This window comes from Microtus ochrogaster, chromosome 6 (assembly GCF_000317375.1).
Source record: "Microtus ochrogaster isolate Prairie Vole_2 chromosome 6, MicOch1.0, whole genome shotgun sequence".
NCBI lineage: Eukaryota > Metazoa > Chordata > Mammalia > Rodentia > Cricetidae > Microtus > Microtus ochrogaster.
This window is the reverse complement of record NC_022013.1, coordinates 65,332,593-65,347,122: the sequence shown is the minus strand read 5'-3', so window position 1 is coordinate 65,347,122 and position 14,530 is coordinate 65,332,593. Positions and strand designations below refer to the sequence as shown.

The following is a 14,530-nucleotide window of genomic DNA, read 5'->3' as shown; positions in this document are numbered from 1 at the left end:
CTTCCCACCCCACACTCACATCAAAGGGCTCACAAAAGGCATCATTGCTGCCAAAGACAGGGTTGGGGACAGAAACCAGGGTTGGGCTGGACCCTTCTTGCCATGGGGAGAAGTCATCATCGGCATTATCTTCTGCCTAGAAGAGGAGCTGTGACTGGTAAGGCCCCCCCACATGACAGAAGGACCCTGTCCCCACAACCCCAACCCCTCTTTACCTGGAAGGCAGAGAAGCCAAAGCCTGTGGGCTTGCCTCGGGCGCGCAGGTAGAGGGCTCCAGCTACCAGCCCCAGCAGTGTTCCAGAAGCTACCACGATCCCCATGCTTAGCGCCACAGGTTGAGGCTTGTGTCCCAGCACCGGCCTCTGTAAGCCAAAAGGGGTGAGTGTCAAGGACCAGGCCAGAGATAGCCCCTCCCCTTTGAGGCTCTGTCTCCCACTTCTGCCCACTCACAGACTGCGGTGGCGGCGTGAGCAGGGGGCTGGCCAGAGTGTGAATGATACCATTGAAAGCCAAGATATCCCACTCGAGGATGTGGCTGACCACAACTGTCCCCGGGGTCTGTGGAGAAACTGCAGTCAGGCCCCCAGGTAAGCAAGGTTGAGCCAGGAGGGTACTGGTAAGGCCAGACTCACCAGAGGGACCCTAGAACTGTTATCAGGGCCTTCATCTCTTATGAAGAGGCTAAGTCCTGAGTGGGCAGGAAGCCATGTCCCCTGACTGGCATTAACACTCAGAAAGGTGGCATTGGAAGCGTGGAGTTCTAGGTCTGAGCCACTCAGCGTCTATGAACAGAGTAAGATCTGTTGGGTTAGGCCCACCAGAGAGCGCAAGCTGTACCCAAGCCCCTGCTGTTACCATATTGTCCACAAAGCCTTCGTTGACAGGAACAAAGAGTGTCTTGAAGGAACGCTCATCGTCCAAGAAGTCCAGAAAACCCAGACCTCGCTCGGTGGCGTTGGCATAGTCCAGCAACATCTAGGGTGGGGAGATGGGGTGTGGACAAGCTTTCTCTTTGGGGATCCCAACTGCCTACATTCCCACTTCTGAGGCTAGACCTCTGCACACCCCATAGAAGGTAGAGAAGTTGGCAGTGGTAGCCAGGACTTCGAGCAGCTTCCCGTTGCATGTGCTGATCCCGTCACCCACGAAGCCAGCCCGACATTGGCAAGCCACATCTGCAGGGAGGGAAGGCATGTCAGCTTAGAGAGGAGTACTGGAGAAATCAGGGGTTGGGGGTAAGCAGAGGTGGGTAGAGTGGACGTACCTTGCACACGGTAGCAGTAGGCATCCCAGCGCTCTGAAAGGTTCTTGCGGACCCCAAGGCTGATTACACCTACACGATTATCGCCACAGTCTGCCGCTGGGAAGACGACAGGGTGGGCAGCAGAGCCATTGGCCAACCAGCCCATGAAGCAGACATGAAAACCCAACTGTAGGGGCAAGAGGAGATGCTGAGACCAGAGCCCAACTCAATGGGCTTCCATAGGCTTAGCTCCTACCCTTGAGCCCTGTGCACCTGCTGGGCAGCGGAGAGCTGGGGGAGCGAAGCAAGGGCTGCTCCCTGGTCTTCACAGGCTTCCCTGGCCTCTGAGAAGGTCAAGCCATAAGGGCCACTGGGGGCCTGGATGTGGAAGACACCAGCCCGTTTTTCTGCAGGAAGAAGGGAGGGTGTATGATTGACAGGACAGTAACCGGGGATACTACAGTGGGTTGGAGGTGGGTAAGGAAGCATACCCTGGAAATGCAGGTCAGTGCACAGAGCGTCTCTGTGGCAGGGAGCTGATTTGCTCATGCATCGGTCCACAGGTGGCTTAAGCTCCGCCAGACACTGCAGTCCGTCACCCACATAGCCTACATGGCATTCACAGCGCCGTGTGTTCTGTGGGCAGAGAGAGCAGTGGATGCTCACAGAGACTGGAGGAGTGGGCTGTGAGGCCTCTACACCCAGACTACTCAGCTCCCTGGGACCTGCTTACCGGACCAGTGTTGAGGCAGTCAGCATGCTCGCTGCAGCCTCCACGGTGGCCATCCAGGCAGGGATTGCGAGCTCGGCAACTCCAGCCATCGCCCTCATAGTCAGGCAGACAGGTGCAAGTGACCATTGTCCCCACCTGGCTGCAGTTGGCATGCTCACTGCAGCCGCCATGCCCCTTCCGGCACAGATCTGCCACTGGGGGCAAGGAAGGAGTGGTTGAGCCGCATACCTAGGGTGGGTCCAGGACTTCTTACCAGCAACTCACAGCCTCCTGCTTACCTGTGCACACACGGCCGTCGCCTTCATAGCCCAGGCTGCACTCACAGCTGTTGCCCACACGGCACACGGCCTGGGTTGCACAGGGTGGGGTACATACGGGCTGCAACTCTGTCCCCAGGACCCATCCCGTAAGATCACGTCAGTAGCTCCCCTCCTAGCCGCTGCCCCTCCCACCCACCATAGGGGCCTCCACCTGAGTGTGCAGCTAGGCGGAGGGGTGTGCGGCCAGTGTGTGCACAAATGCACAGCAGCCCAGGTTCAAGGGCTACTCACCCAGCTGCACTTCACAGCGTGGCCCAGTCCAGCCTTCATCACAGAAGCAGGAGCCAGAGCCCCCAAGGCCTTCATCACAATGTCCATGTGGGGTGCAGTGGCAAGCTGGGGAGAAGGACAAGTTGACACACAGGGCAAAGGAGGTGGGGCGAGATCGAATAGGACAAGACAAAGATGACATACCTTGGCATTGGGGTCCAAAGGTACCTGGGGCACATAATTCACAGGCTGTCCCAGCAAAACCCGAGTGGCATTTACACTGCCCACTTCCGCTCATGCCATCCAGACACACACCGTGATCACTGCAGGGGCTTTTTGGGCCACCAGGGCAAGCTAGGGAATAGCGTAGAGGAAGGGACCAGAGGCTCCCATAAGAACACCCACATACCTGCATCCCGGGATCTGTCGTCTGTTCCCCTACTGAGTGCCAGCCAAGGCTCTTCAAGGAGTGTCAGTTGACCCATGTCCTCACAGCCCTGAGACCCCCATCAGACCCCAGAGAATGCCCAGAGCCTTCAGAACTCCGTGCCAGATTATGAATCTTCTGTACACCTACCCTCATGCATTTGAAGCATTCCCCTACCCTAGAGCACCCCAAAATCCTTTCTTAAAGGGCAATAGCCAGAGCTTTGATTCTGGCCATCTTGGAGGCTAGAGGAGCTGGTCAGCTTGTCTGCTGCTCTCAGAATGCTTACCTTGACAGTCAATGCCATAGTGACCAGGGCAGCAGCTGGGCTTCCAGATGACTTTGACACAGTTTCGGTGGCAGCCCCTACCCAGTCGATGGTGGTTCCAAAAACTAGGCTGTATCCAGGCTCCACCACGCATTGTCAGGGAGTGTAGTGGGGTTGCCCAGAACTTGGAGTAATCACGCCAGCAGGACTTGGGGCTGCCCTGGGTCAAAAGGAGTCAGGCCACAGCCAGCCTGTGCTTGATGGTGCTCGGCCCCTCCCCTCAACCCTCCTCTCAGCCTCTAGGCCCTTACCTGCTCCTGTGAGCCCCGAGGACAGGGTGGCTCCAGCCCACAGACGCTGCAAGTCTTCTGGAGGGGATGGAGGTCAACACTGCAGGGTCAGGTGGGTGCACAGGACAGGACAGGTAGGCTGGGCCCCTGCCATGCACCTGTGGCCCGTGGCCTTCCTCACCATTTGAAGTGTCTGGGTCTCAAAACGATCACAGCGGGCACCAAGGCCAGGTGGCTCCAGCAGCTGATCAATGCCATAAGCCACGCCCCCTTCAAAGGGCAAGTGTCTTTGCACAATGCGGGTGTTGTCTTCACCTACCAGGAGCTCACCCTAAAAGGGAAGATGTAGGGATCATGGGCACTGCAGCCCCTCACTGCCCTGCCCCTGTTGTCCTTAACCAAGCTCTCTCCCCAGACTCACAGGCCGAGCATGACTGCAGGAGAAAGAGATAGTGTTTCCATACATGGTTCGGAGTTGGCCCAGGTTGGGTAGGTCAGATGTCAAGGCCTAAAAAAATGAAGACATGATTGGAGTTGGGCATGCAGGCAGTAGGGACCAAAGATCGAGTCTGTGCCCACCTCAATGTTGCGGATCACGTGACCCCGAAGAATGGCTGCCAGTTTGTCACGGTGGTCTTCATGGTAGAGCCAGTTCTGCCGGTCAGGAGGCAGGGCTTGCAGGGCGGAATCTGTGGGCCACAGCATAGTGAAGGGACGATGAGTTGCATCCTGAAGCATGGGCAGAAGACCAGCCACCTGTGGGGGCGGAGCAAAGGTGTGACACTTAGAGATGAGGCTGGACCCCAGAAGCCAGAAAGAAGATGCAGGGAAACCCGGCCCAGATAACTAGCCACGCTTATCTGCAGTCCTGGGTGGACGATCATCCCCTCATCTGCAGGGAATTGGTCCCAAGGCCCCAGCAGATGCCTTAAATTACAGTGACCCATATATATGAACCATATATTTATGAACTATGTGTGTATATATATATATATATATACTGCTTTCTTCTACCTGTGATAAAGGGTTATTTATAAACTAGTTACAATAAGGGATGAAAAATAGCCAGGAGGTGGTGGCGCACGCCTTTAATCTCAGCACTCAGAAGGCAGAGGCAGGCAGATCTCTGAGTTCAAGGCCAGCCTGGTCTAGGACAACCAGGACTACACAGAGAAATCCTGTCTTGAGAGGAGAGAGAAGAACAATAAAATTGAAACAATACACCATAATAAAAGTTATTTAAAATGTGAGATATTTCTAGGGCTTTTCAATTTAATATTTTTATTATACTTAACCTGGTTGGTTTTTGTTTTGGGGTGTGTGTGTGTGACAAGGGAGAGGGGGCATGCTCGCAACTGCGCACATGGAGACCCTACAGGAGTCACTTTTCTCCTGCTGCATGGGTCCCAGGGTTGTCAGGTGTAGGGACAACCCTGAGCCATCTTGCCACCATTGTTGACTATGAATTGAAATTATAGGTAGGGGAACACTTGCAGGGAAAAGCCTCCACAACACCTTGGCTGCATACTTCCTCAAGTGTATCCACACCGAGAGGCTCTTACATTGTACAAGGAAATTCCCATAGGCACATTTGTTCCCAGAAAGAGGAAAGCATGCATACTGTTACACGCATGCGCACACACTGGCAGGCCCGCATTCATGAGAGCAGTACCGTCACTAGGCGGCTGAAGATCTTGTAACCAAAGCTTTCAGTAGCGGCGGTGATATTTCTCTGAGAAAGAGCACGCGTGGGTCACATGATCAGGCAGGAAGAGAGGATCCCAGCCTGCCACCCAGTCCCAGGCTCTTGCCCAGCCATACCCGAGGGACAGGGACAGTGTCAGTGTCAGCCTCCCAGTGTAGCACATCCGGTGGCAGCAGAACACGGTCAATGAAGTGCAGGACGCCATTCACGGCCTCATAGTCACTGTTTACCACCCGAGCGAAGTCATTGAGATAAATGCTGCCCTATGGGAGGACCGTGGTTGCATGGGGCAAAGCTGAGGTTGGAATTGAAGCTACGGGGTGTGCCTAGGCCAGAGCAGGGCTTGAGGTGGGGAGAGTATTTTTGGTAGACAGTGCTGGGCTTTGGACTGAGGTAGAAGATGAGTCAGGAAAGGGCAGAATCACTATGAGAGGCTTGTACAAGGAACCACACTAGGCCTGGTATTGTGGAAGCATGATGCTGGTATCAGCTTGACTTGGGAATCCGGACTTGGGGCAGGCCAGTGCTGACGGAGAGGGCCCTGGGTGTGGGTATTCTCTGGGCCGGACTCCACTCCCTCCCATTTGGATCCAGGCTGAGTAGTAAAGGAATGGAGGCAGGGGCACAGGGACAGTTTGAAGGGGGCTGAGCTGGGGGTTGAATCCTGTAGGAAGACTCTATAGCCAGTAGGACCAACGGTGTAAGAGCTCACCTCCTTCTCACTGAAACGCAGCGTGTGCCCAGACAGTGCAGTGGCATATTCCTGGTCCAGCAGGTCTTGGCTCCTCAGCTGCCGGCAGCCAACCACGTGGTAGCGAAACACCAGCTGGCGATGGGCACGGATCCTAGCCAGCTCATCCTAGCATAGAGTCAGGAAGATAGTGGGAGCCAATGACTGTCACTTCTGCCCATGCCGGGACCAGAGCACTCATCTCTCTCCCGACTTCTCCCAGGGCTGTATACCTGGGACATGTTGCTCACTAAATCAGCATGGGGCACAAAGATGGTGAAAGGCCCATCACCCTTGAGCTCCTTGTATTCCTGGGGAGGCAGGACACGACGTGAATGGAAGGGGAACAATCTGGGACTTGGAACGTCTAATGATCTGGGAAAAACTGAAATTCTGAAGAGTCCACGCCAGCCAACTCCTTCCCCCCGCCCCCAGCCAATCAGATGGGAACATAGAGGTTGGCATCTGCCCAGCAGGTCTCAAAGGCCTAGGCTGGCTACTCACCATGAGGTTGAGGCTGAAGAATGTGGCATGCTTGTTCCGTAGGAGCTCCTGGGGGAGCAAGGATCAGTTCAGATTTTGGGTGCTCCCCCCCAAGGTCTGGCCAAGGCAGAGATGAGGAAAGGAAAGCCAGGGAGGGTTCTGATCTGGGGCCAGGATTGTTTGCATGTGATGCAGATGAGGTTTAGCCCAGGAAGAATTAGGGGTCAGATTCAGGGTCATGGGATCATAGTCAAGGATCAGAATTGAATCTGGGATCTTAGCCTAGATTGGAGTTCAGGTTTGTGTCGGGCATAGCCATAGTCAAGCCTGGGTCAGACTTGGGCATCATTACCAGTCCAACTCGTCCATGGCAGGTGATCCCATCTCCCACGGTATGACTTGGGTTGCAGGTACACGTCCTCTGCCCATCCCCCGTGCTTCTGCACACAGCATAAGGGCTGCAGCCGCCATTGTTCTGGGTAGAAGAGGAAGGCTGTGGTGGCGTCCTGCCACCTCTGAAAGACCAGCCTTAGGAAGGATGCCTCAAAGTCCCTGGTTGCCCCTCACAGTTTTATTTCTGCTGTTGAATCCGACTAGAGCTAGGGGTTGGGAGGTCCTGGGGCCATCCCAGGAGTGAGGAGAGCTGTGTCTGGTCTCAGTGCCCTTCTCTCGACAAATGCGCTAGGATATAAGGTTCTAACCTGGGAGCAGGGGTCCAGAAGCTCGCAAGACTGGATGCCATCACCACTGTAGCCCTCACGGCAGCTGCAAGAGACCTGTTGCAAATCCTGATCATTGTGGCTGCATGGGGTCCTGAATGACAGGGCCACCCCAGACCTAGTAGTCTGAATGGAGGCCTCAGTGTTAAGCCTGTCAACTGACCTGCTGGGGGCCCGTGGGGATGCAATCAGCGTGAATGTGGCAGCCCCCATGGCGGATGAGACAGCTGTTTATCTCTAGGGGAAGAAACGCCGAGATGAGGAATAGCCTTGATGACCCCCTGCCCATCTGCATGGCCTGCCTTCACATGCGTCTATCTTGGGGCACCTCACCCTGGCACAGCTCTCCGTCGCCTGTGTAGCCCTCCTGGCAGGTACACGTCCGCTGCCCGGGAGCCACCTTGGTGCAGTTGGCGTAGGGCGAGCAGCCCCCATGGCCAGCAGCACATGGGTCCACCTCTAGGGACAGAGGTTGTGAGACACAGACAGGAGATAAGGAAAAGGTTAGAGAGACTGTGGGACGGCCACCCCAAGCATTCCAGAGTGGGACGCAGGGCGTCCGGATGGCCAACCTGAGCAATAACTGCCGTTGCCTGAGTATCCTGCAGCACAGATACAGGCGGGGATTCCAGTGGCGTCCTGTATGCAGCTGGGAGGGATGGCAGCCACTTAGCCTGTCTGCCCTGTCCTGCCCACAGTCACCCCACCACAGGCTGGGCTCACTCACTTGGCATTGGGATCACACTTCTTGGGACACTGAGGGTTGATGATTTCTGGGAGTAGACAGAAGGTCCTGGTCATTCGGAGCAAAATTGTTCCCCTGTTGTCACTTGACCCTAACCTCCTGGGACCTACTTTGATCACAGCGGAGACCCTGCCAACCAACATTACACACACAGCTTCCGTTCCCTCGCAGCCCCTCCTGGCACAGCCCATGGTCACAGTCACATACTGGAAGCGGGACAACGAAGGACAGGAGTTACTTTCCTGCTCTTTACGGTGTAGTGCCCAGTCTGCTCCCCTTCCCAAGGGCCCCCACCCTACTATCTGCAGACCTCACCTCCGGAACAGGTGGGTCCATAGCGGCCCAGCTCACACATCTCACAGGCTGTTCCGTGGAAACCCTCTTGGCAACTGCATTCCCCGCTGCCCAGGAGCCTGTCTTGGCACTGCCCATGGCCTGAGCACACTCCACCTGGACCCCCTGGGCATGGTTCACACAGTGTGCCAAAGAAGCCTGGGCAGCAGTCGGGCACCTGTAGGGGCAGGGGAATGGGAAGGGGAGGAGAGAGGCCCAGGGTAGGCCGGGATGGATGTCATTAGCCAGGAAGAGATGGTTACATCTCAGGGTCACCAAACGGAGCAACTTGGAAGCAAAGACCCAGGGAGGACAGACCAAAACCCTCAGGGGATGCGGGGGCTGCCCTCCACGACCCTCCCCTGGTGGGGGTAGACTCAAACAAGGGAGAGTGGCAACTCCATGGGCTGCACAGAAGAAACAAGAAAGCCTCAGCACTGCGCTGGCTGACGGTGCCAGCTCTGGGATTCAACTCTGTATCTCTCATGTCCATTCTCCAGGGGTTAAACACAGGAACAACAGTAGCCCTCCGATTTTGGACAGTCCTAAGACCCTTGCTTTGCTGTCTTTTTAAAAAATGTATTTATTATATATGTAGTGTTCTATCTGCATACATGCCTGCAGGCCAGAAGAGGGCACCAGATCTCATTGCAGATGGTTATAAGCTATCATGTGGTTGCTGGGACTTGAACTCAGGACCTCTGAAAGAGCAGTCAGTGCTCTTAACCTCTGAGCCATCTCTCCAGCCCCAGCTTTGCTGTCTTTGCTGGAGACTCAGCATCTCTGTCCTTGAAATTCAGTCTGAACTCTTCCCTGGGCCTACTCTGCTCTCCTTCCTGGGAAAAGTGGCAAAGCCTTAGCAGGGGACACGTCAGAGCAAACCTGGATCTTCTTGGCACATGTGTAGGAACAGCCCCGGGAGAAAGAAGAGCCAGATCTGTAGACACAGCTCTTCCTAGGTGTGTCCTAGAATTGGAGACACACAGGAAGGGTCACCTGCCGGCTTGGGAAGAGACAAGGTTGTTCGAGGGAGATAAACAACTATGCTGGACAAGCATAAGGGTAGTAGAAGGGAGAGGTAGAGGCCAAGACAGACGGGCCTGATGAGGGGACGGCAGAGGGATCAGGACTAGGGCAACAATGAAGCTCCCCTGAGCAGACCAGGGTTGTGGTTCAGTCTTAACAGGGAGTTGCCCCTGCCCATCCTGGGCCAGTTCCCAGCAGGACTGAACCTGGGACTTTAGTGGGGACATGGAAGTAAGTACGGGGTTGTACTGAGCCCAGCATCACCTGCAGCTGGAAGCCTTGAGTGCAGCGGAATTTCCGGGTACAGTTTATGCATTTCTCCTGGAGAAGAAGGGGAAGGTATCAGTTGGTCCAGGATAGACTAGCCAAGTGTTCCTGCTACTCAGACCAAGCAGCAGCTGCTGCTTGTGGGTTTCACTTTTGTTTTTGAAACAGGGTCTTACTATGTAGCCCTGACTGGCCTGATGTTTAAGAAGGGATCTGCCTGCCTCAGCTTCTAGAGTTCTGGGATTAAAGGTGTATGCCACCACTCCCAGCTGCAGATCTTTTTTTAAAAATTTATTTATGTATATTTTATGTATAACTGTTCTGCAGGCCAGAAGAGGGCATCAGATCCTATTATAGATGGTTGTGAGCCACCATGTGGCTGCTAGGAATTGAACTCAGGACCTCTAGAAGAGCAGCCAGTGTTCTTAACTGCTGAGCCACCTCTCCAGCCCCTGCAGCTGCTGATATTTAACATCCCTCTGCTGCCAGCTTCTTACCCGAAGAGCTTCTGCGTGGCTGTGTAGGCAGCGGCTGGACCCCACTGTCAGGATCCCTGCCAAACCAAAGAGGGAGCAGCCAGGAGCCTCCAGAAAGGGCCCCTCCAGTGGCATGTGGTTCACCTCGGGCTGCAATGGAAGACAGCAGGTTGGATCTGCCTACCCACTCCCACTAGCCTCCCTCTTAGAAACAACAAGATGAGAACACACTCCAGGACTGGGGATAGCTCCAAGAATGGAAGGGAAGTCTTTCTAGACCAGAGGCTAGGGTCTTCTTGGTGGGAAAGCTTCAAAGGCAGGTCCTAAGACTCTTCCTGAGGGAAGAGTCTCCTAATCCCTGCCCTTCAAACCTGGCCGCTGTGATTGTAGAAGACCAGCCAGTGGGCAGGGCCCAGAAGCGAATTCCGGTGTCCTCCTTTCCGCAGGACCTCCACAGAGAGTGCCTCCCCAAGGATCACGTGATGCCGGACTATGTCTATGTCCTGCCAGGGAGGAGTCACTTCAGGGTTTCCAAGACTCTCAAGGGTCCTGAGCATCATGCCATCATCATGCCCCTGGATTTTGGCAAAGGGGGCTCATCCTGCCCATCCCCAAAGCCTCACCAGGATACTGCTGTTGCCCTGGGTCTCCAGAGAGTGATTTGTGGGCACAAAGATGGTGTAGGCTTTGGCAGCCTCAATTTGGGCCACCAGTTTGTGATGCTAGGAATAGAGACAGGGAGCAAGGATGAGTACAGCAGCCCTCAGTCCTGATGCGGGGAGCCAGCCAGACCCCTGTAGCCTCCTGGGAACTCACTCCCCTTGAATGAGCCCCCTTTACCTTCAGCTGCTCCCTGAAGAGGTGGAAGGCAGGCACCCTATCTAGCTGCTGCAACAACCCTGGCCCAGTCTGCACATCACCTCTTGGAGGTAATAAGACCTGGTATAGAGCAGAGGGGCTGTCAGTCCATCATTACTGTCCATCCAGGAGGTTCCCCACGCTCCCTTCTCCTGCCATACCTGGCTGATAATGTGTAGGATGCCATTGGTAGCAAGGAGGTCGGGTACGTCCACACTGACATTTTGCACCCAGACTTTCTGGAAGGCAGCAGACAGAGCTTACTCTAGTTGGTCACTGATACATGGTGTAAGAGACACCCCACCTGGCTCTACCAGGCCTCAGGTTCTACCAGGTAGGTGCATAGGCCATCACTAGTACCCACATAAAGAGGGGCAGGGTTACATGCGCTGGCACACACCATTTCTAATGAGACAACCATGTGTCCCGTGCGTAGTCTCTGAATCAGCCCTGGGCAACCCCAACCTTTTTTCCCTGGGAGCCCAGGTATTGGGAGAAAGCTACTGTGGGACATGCCCAGCATTCAGCTCTTACCCCGCTGATGTTGTGTATCTGCCAATGTGTCTTGGGGCTCAGTGTGGCTACTTGTTGTCCACTTAACCGGGCCAACTCCTCCTCTGAGAAGGCACCCTGGAGAAAATGGGCCCTATGGGGAACAGTTGGGGGGCACTGAACCTTAAGCCTGGGCTCTCCCCACTTTTGTAGATACATGGTAAACAAAGAACTGGATCCTCTCCATCCTGTCTGGGAAGGGTCCAGGGTCTCACCCAGAATCCCTTCCATGGCCCAGGCCCTTCCCAGCTGTCCCACCTGACCAATTCTGGCAGCATCTTTGGCTGCAGCCAGAAGGCCTGGTCCTCACGGCTCAGCCTACGGATGGCAGCTTCAGAAGGTACCAGGGCGGTGACTCTGCTGCCAGCAGGAAGAGTGACACTTGAATTCTGCACACAGTGAGTGGGAACAGGGAGATGAAGGTGACTCTTGGGAGTTCTAGGTAGCATTCCTGAATCCAAGAAGGCCTTAGAGACATGAGCCCAACCCTGTCTCTACCTTGAACCACTGGGAGAAGGCAGAAAAGTGAGCATTTGCCTCCAGTTCCTAAGGGGCAGGGGAAAAAAAAAGCTGAGGCCATAGACCCAAGAACAAATTCAAGTCCCCAATCATCCCCTTCTCCATGGGGACATGGGAGGATGGCACAGACATACGGAGAGAACAAATCTGTGCACCACGTACCTGGAAGATGTCTCCATAGCAACTGAAGCCATCACCACCAAAATGAGGGGGGCATGTACAAACCCGCTGACCTCCCCCAACTGCCTGGCAAGTAGCCTGGTAGAGGTGAGGAACAGACAATTAGTGGCCTCCATCCATCCATCATCCAAACACCAAGCTGGATACCACCTACGCTCATCTTTTTCTCCTTCCGTCATCACCCATTCCCCACCCTTTACCTGTGCAGCCACTAAATTCTTCAGCTATCCTGCCTGTGTTCACAAAGCCCTTTCAGTAGCCCTGCTCCAGTACCACAGAGCACTCGATGTGGGATCATCCCACCAGTAGAGACTTGGGGAGCCAGCGCTATACGGCCACAAAGGTAACCCTGACCTCAGGAGCCTGAGCTTTTGAAAGCAGGAGGGGCAAGGCCTGAGGAGTGTCTGGGAAAGGCAGATACTGTGGGATATGAAAGTCAAGGGACAGCAAGGAACTAGGCGGGGCCAGAGGAACAAGGAACGGGGTGGCATGGGGCAGTGAGAGGCTCTAGGAGGGTCCAAGGCCTTAATAACACAGCACAAGGGCTTTGTCCTGTGATAGAATGAGGGAGTGGTGTCATGGTTTGGAGTTTAGGGAGATACAAGTGCTAAGGACAAACATGCCCCGCTGCAACAGCCCTCCCCAGAGAGCCTCCCCAGGGCCTCAAAGCTCTTGTCCCCTCTTACCAGGCCATGGCAGCCACCGTTGCCCACCCTGCACGGGTCGATGGGGCTGCACTGGTAGCCGTCTCCAGCAAAGCCCAGCTTGCATGTGCATCGACTCTGGGGAGGAAGTAACAGAATTTTATCCCATACCACAGGCCCCATCTCCTCCTCTGATCCCAAGGAGATCGGCCCACACCCCAGGCGAGCTCTTGTTGTCTTGTCCTTGCGGGTCTGTGCTCTGGAACCCCAAGGAGAAATCAGCTCTCGGGGTTAAGACTGATCAGAGATGGTACTGGCTGGATGCTTCTGTGCAGACTCAGCACCACCCTAGACTCAAAACCCCCGTCAAGGTCATTGGCCTGAGGTCAGTGTCTTCTGGCAAGTGGGCAGGGATTGGCCAAGACCAGCCCCTGGAAGGGCACTGGGACCCCACCTCCTTTCCTGTCACCCAGTCAACTGTTCTGGTCTCTTCCCCTAATGGACAGGCCTTTGGGCTTGTCTATACTGCAAGTAAGCACAAGTGAGACCCTCTTCCCTGATAGCAACTGTTGTGGGGGGGGATCTATATCTAAGCATTCAAAACCCCAGTTCTGAGTTTTCTTTATCTTTCTTTCCTTTCTTCCTTTCACAGGGTCTGGCTATGTAATCCAGCCTGGTCTTGAATGTGAGATCCCCTGCTTCTGCCTCCTGAGTGCTCCCAAGCTCCTACGGAGTTCTAAGTTTTAAGGTTCTGGATGGGGTTCAGGGCTTTACCCCTTATTCCAGTCTGATTTTTGTATTGACAATACTCTACAGACTGCTGACCCGGAGGCCACCACAGAATTGAAAGAACAGGGCCATGAAGGGGCTGACTCTGAGCCAGCCAACCTAACCTCCCTGCTAGTGCAGTAAATATTCTTTAGAAAATATTTATGTATGTAAAATTATTTTACATGCATGGATATTTTGCCTACATGTATGTGTACACCATGTGCCTGTCTGGTACCTGTGGAGGCCCATAAAAGGGCACTGAATCCCCGGTGACCAGAGTTACAGACAATTGTGAACTGCCATGTGGGTGCTGGGAATCACCTGGGTTCTTAGTAAGAGCAGCCAGAACTCTTAAGCACTGAGGCTTCTCTTCAGCCCTGATTTATTTATGCTTAATTTTTATATATGGGAGTTTCGCCTGCATTGTGTCTGCAGAGGCCAGATGAAGGCATCAGATCCTCTAGAACTGGAACTACACAGTTGTTAGCTGCCCTACGGATGCGAGGAACCTAATCCAGTCCTTTGCAAGAGCCACAGTGCTCTTAACCACGGAGCTAGCTCTCTGCCCCCACCTTAGATATTCTTCTGTTTTATTTTGAAACAGGGTCTCTGAGATTCTCTATGCACACCAAGCTGGTCTCAAACTCACAAAGGTCTGCTTCCCTCTGCCCCTTGAATGCTGAGATTAAAGGCGTGCACCACTGTGCCTGGTCCATGCTAGATTTTTTAATATTATTTATTTATTTATTTAGGTTTTGCAAGGCAGGATTTCTCTATACTTTTGGAACCTGTCCTGGAACTAGCTCTTGTAGACCAGGCTGGCCTTGAACTTACAGAGATCCGCCTGCCTCTGCCTCCTGAGTACTGGGATAAAGGCATGTGCCACCACCATCACCTGACTCCATGTTAGATATTTTTGAACACTTGCCAGAACTCGGGTTCGTGAACCTCAAAATGCTTTAAGATCCCACAACAAGTAATTTGAGCCTAGACTGTGAAGTTCCAGAGATAGATTACTGTAGATTATTCTT

General features: G+C 54.2%; 1 protein-coding gene across 1 annotated transcript in view; it reads right to left on the bottom strand.

The window, feature by feature from the left end:
• Stab1 (stabilin 1) overlaps positions 1-14,530 on the bottom strand; it is a 28,861-nt gene that overhangs the window by 242 nt on the left and 14,089 nt on the right. The window contains exons 26-68 of the mRNA XM_005348730.3: positions 12,771-12,866; positions 12,067-12,162; positions 11,884-11,931; positions 11,644-11,774; positions 11,368-11,479; positions 10,995-11,072; positions 10,816-10,914; positions 10,599-10,697; positions 10,347-10,478; positions 9,997-10,125; positions 9,497-9,553; positions 9,089-9,172; positions 8,189-8,384; positions 7,984-8,079; positions 7,856-7,901; positions 7,701-7,777; positions 7,462-7,587; positions 7,292-7,365; positions 7,111-7,185; positions 6,762-6,884; positions 6,431-6,478; positions 6,160-6,237; positions 5,909-6,055; positions 5,313-5,459; positions 5,164-5,223; positions 4,071-4,247; positions 3,913-3,999; positions 3,673-3,822; positions 3,513-3,569; positions 3,223-3,421; positions 2,711-2,860; positions 2,528-2,632; positions 2,255-2,362; positions 1,977-2,170; positions 1,735-1,879; positions 1,517-1,650; positions 1,265-1,430; positions 1,066-1,175; positions 856-975; positions 633-782; positions 451-558; positions 216-362; positions 20-136 (exon numbers count right to left, since the gene is read on the bottom strand). Of these exons, the coding sequence (XP_005348787.1) occupies positions 20-136; positions 216-362; positions 451-558; positions 633-782; positions 856-975; positions 1,066-1,175; positions 1,265-1,430; positions 1,517-1,650; positions 1,735-1,879; positions 1,977-2,170; positions 2,255-2,362; positions 2,528-2,632; positions 2,711-2,860; positions 3,223-3,421; positions 3,513-3,569; positions 3,673-3,822; positions 3,913-3,999; positions 4,071-4,247; positions 5,164-5,223; positions 5,313-5,459; positions 5,909-6,055; positions 6,160-6,237; positions 6,431-6,478; positions 6,762-6,884; positions 7,111-7,185; positions 7,292-7,365; positions 7,462-7,587; positions 7,701-7,777; positions 7,856-7,901; positions 7,984-8,079; positions 8,189-8,384; positions 9,089-9,172; positions 9,497-9,553; positions 9,997-10,125; positions 10,347-10,478; positions 10,599-10,697; positions 10,816-10,914; positions 10,995-11,072; positions 11,368-11,479; positions 11,644-11,774; positions 11,884-11,931; positions 12,067-12,162; positions 12,771-12,866 (4,878 nt within the window). The remainder of the gene's footprint in view (positions 1-19; positions 137-215; positions 363-450; positions 559-632; positions 783-855; positions 976-1,065; positions 1,176-1,264; positions 1,431-1,516; positions 1,651-1,734; positions 1,880-1,976; positions 2,171-2,254; positions 2,363-2,527; positions 2,633-2,710; positions 2,861-3,222; positions 3,422-3,512; positions 3,570-3,672; positions 3,823-3,912; positions 4,000-4,070; positions 4,248-5,163; positions 5,224-5,312; positions 5,460-5,908; positions 6,056-6,159; positions 6,238-6,430; positions 6,479-6,761; positions 6,885-7,110; positions 7,186-7,291; positions 7,366-7,461; positions 7,588-7,700; positions 7,778-7,855; positions 7,902-7,983; positions 8,080-8,188; positions 8,385-9,088; positions 9,173-9,496; positions 9,554-9,996; positions 10,126-10,346; positions 10,479-10,598; positions 10,698-10,815; positions 10,915-10,994; positions 11,073-11,367; positions 11,480-11,643; positions 11,775-11,883; positions 11,932-12,066; positions 12,163-12,770; positions 12,867-14,530) is intronic.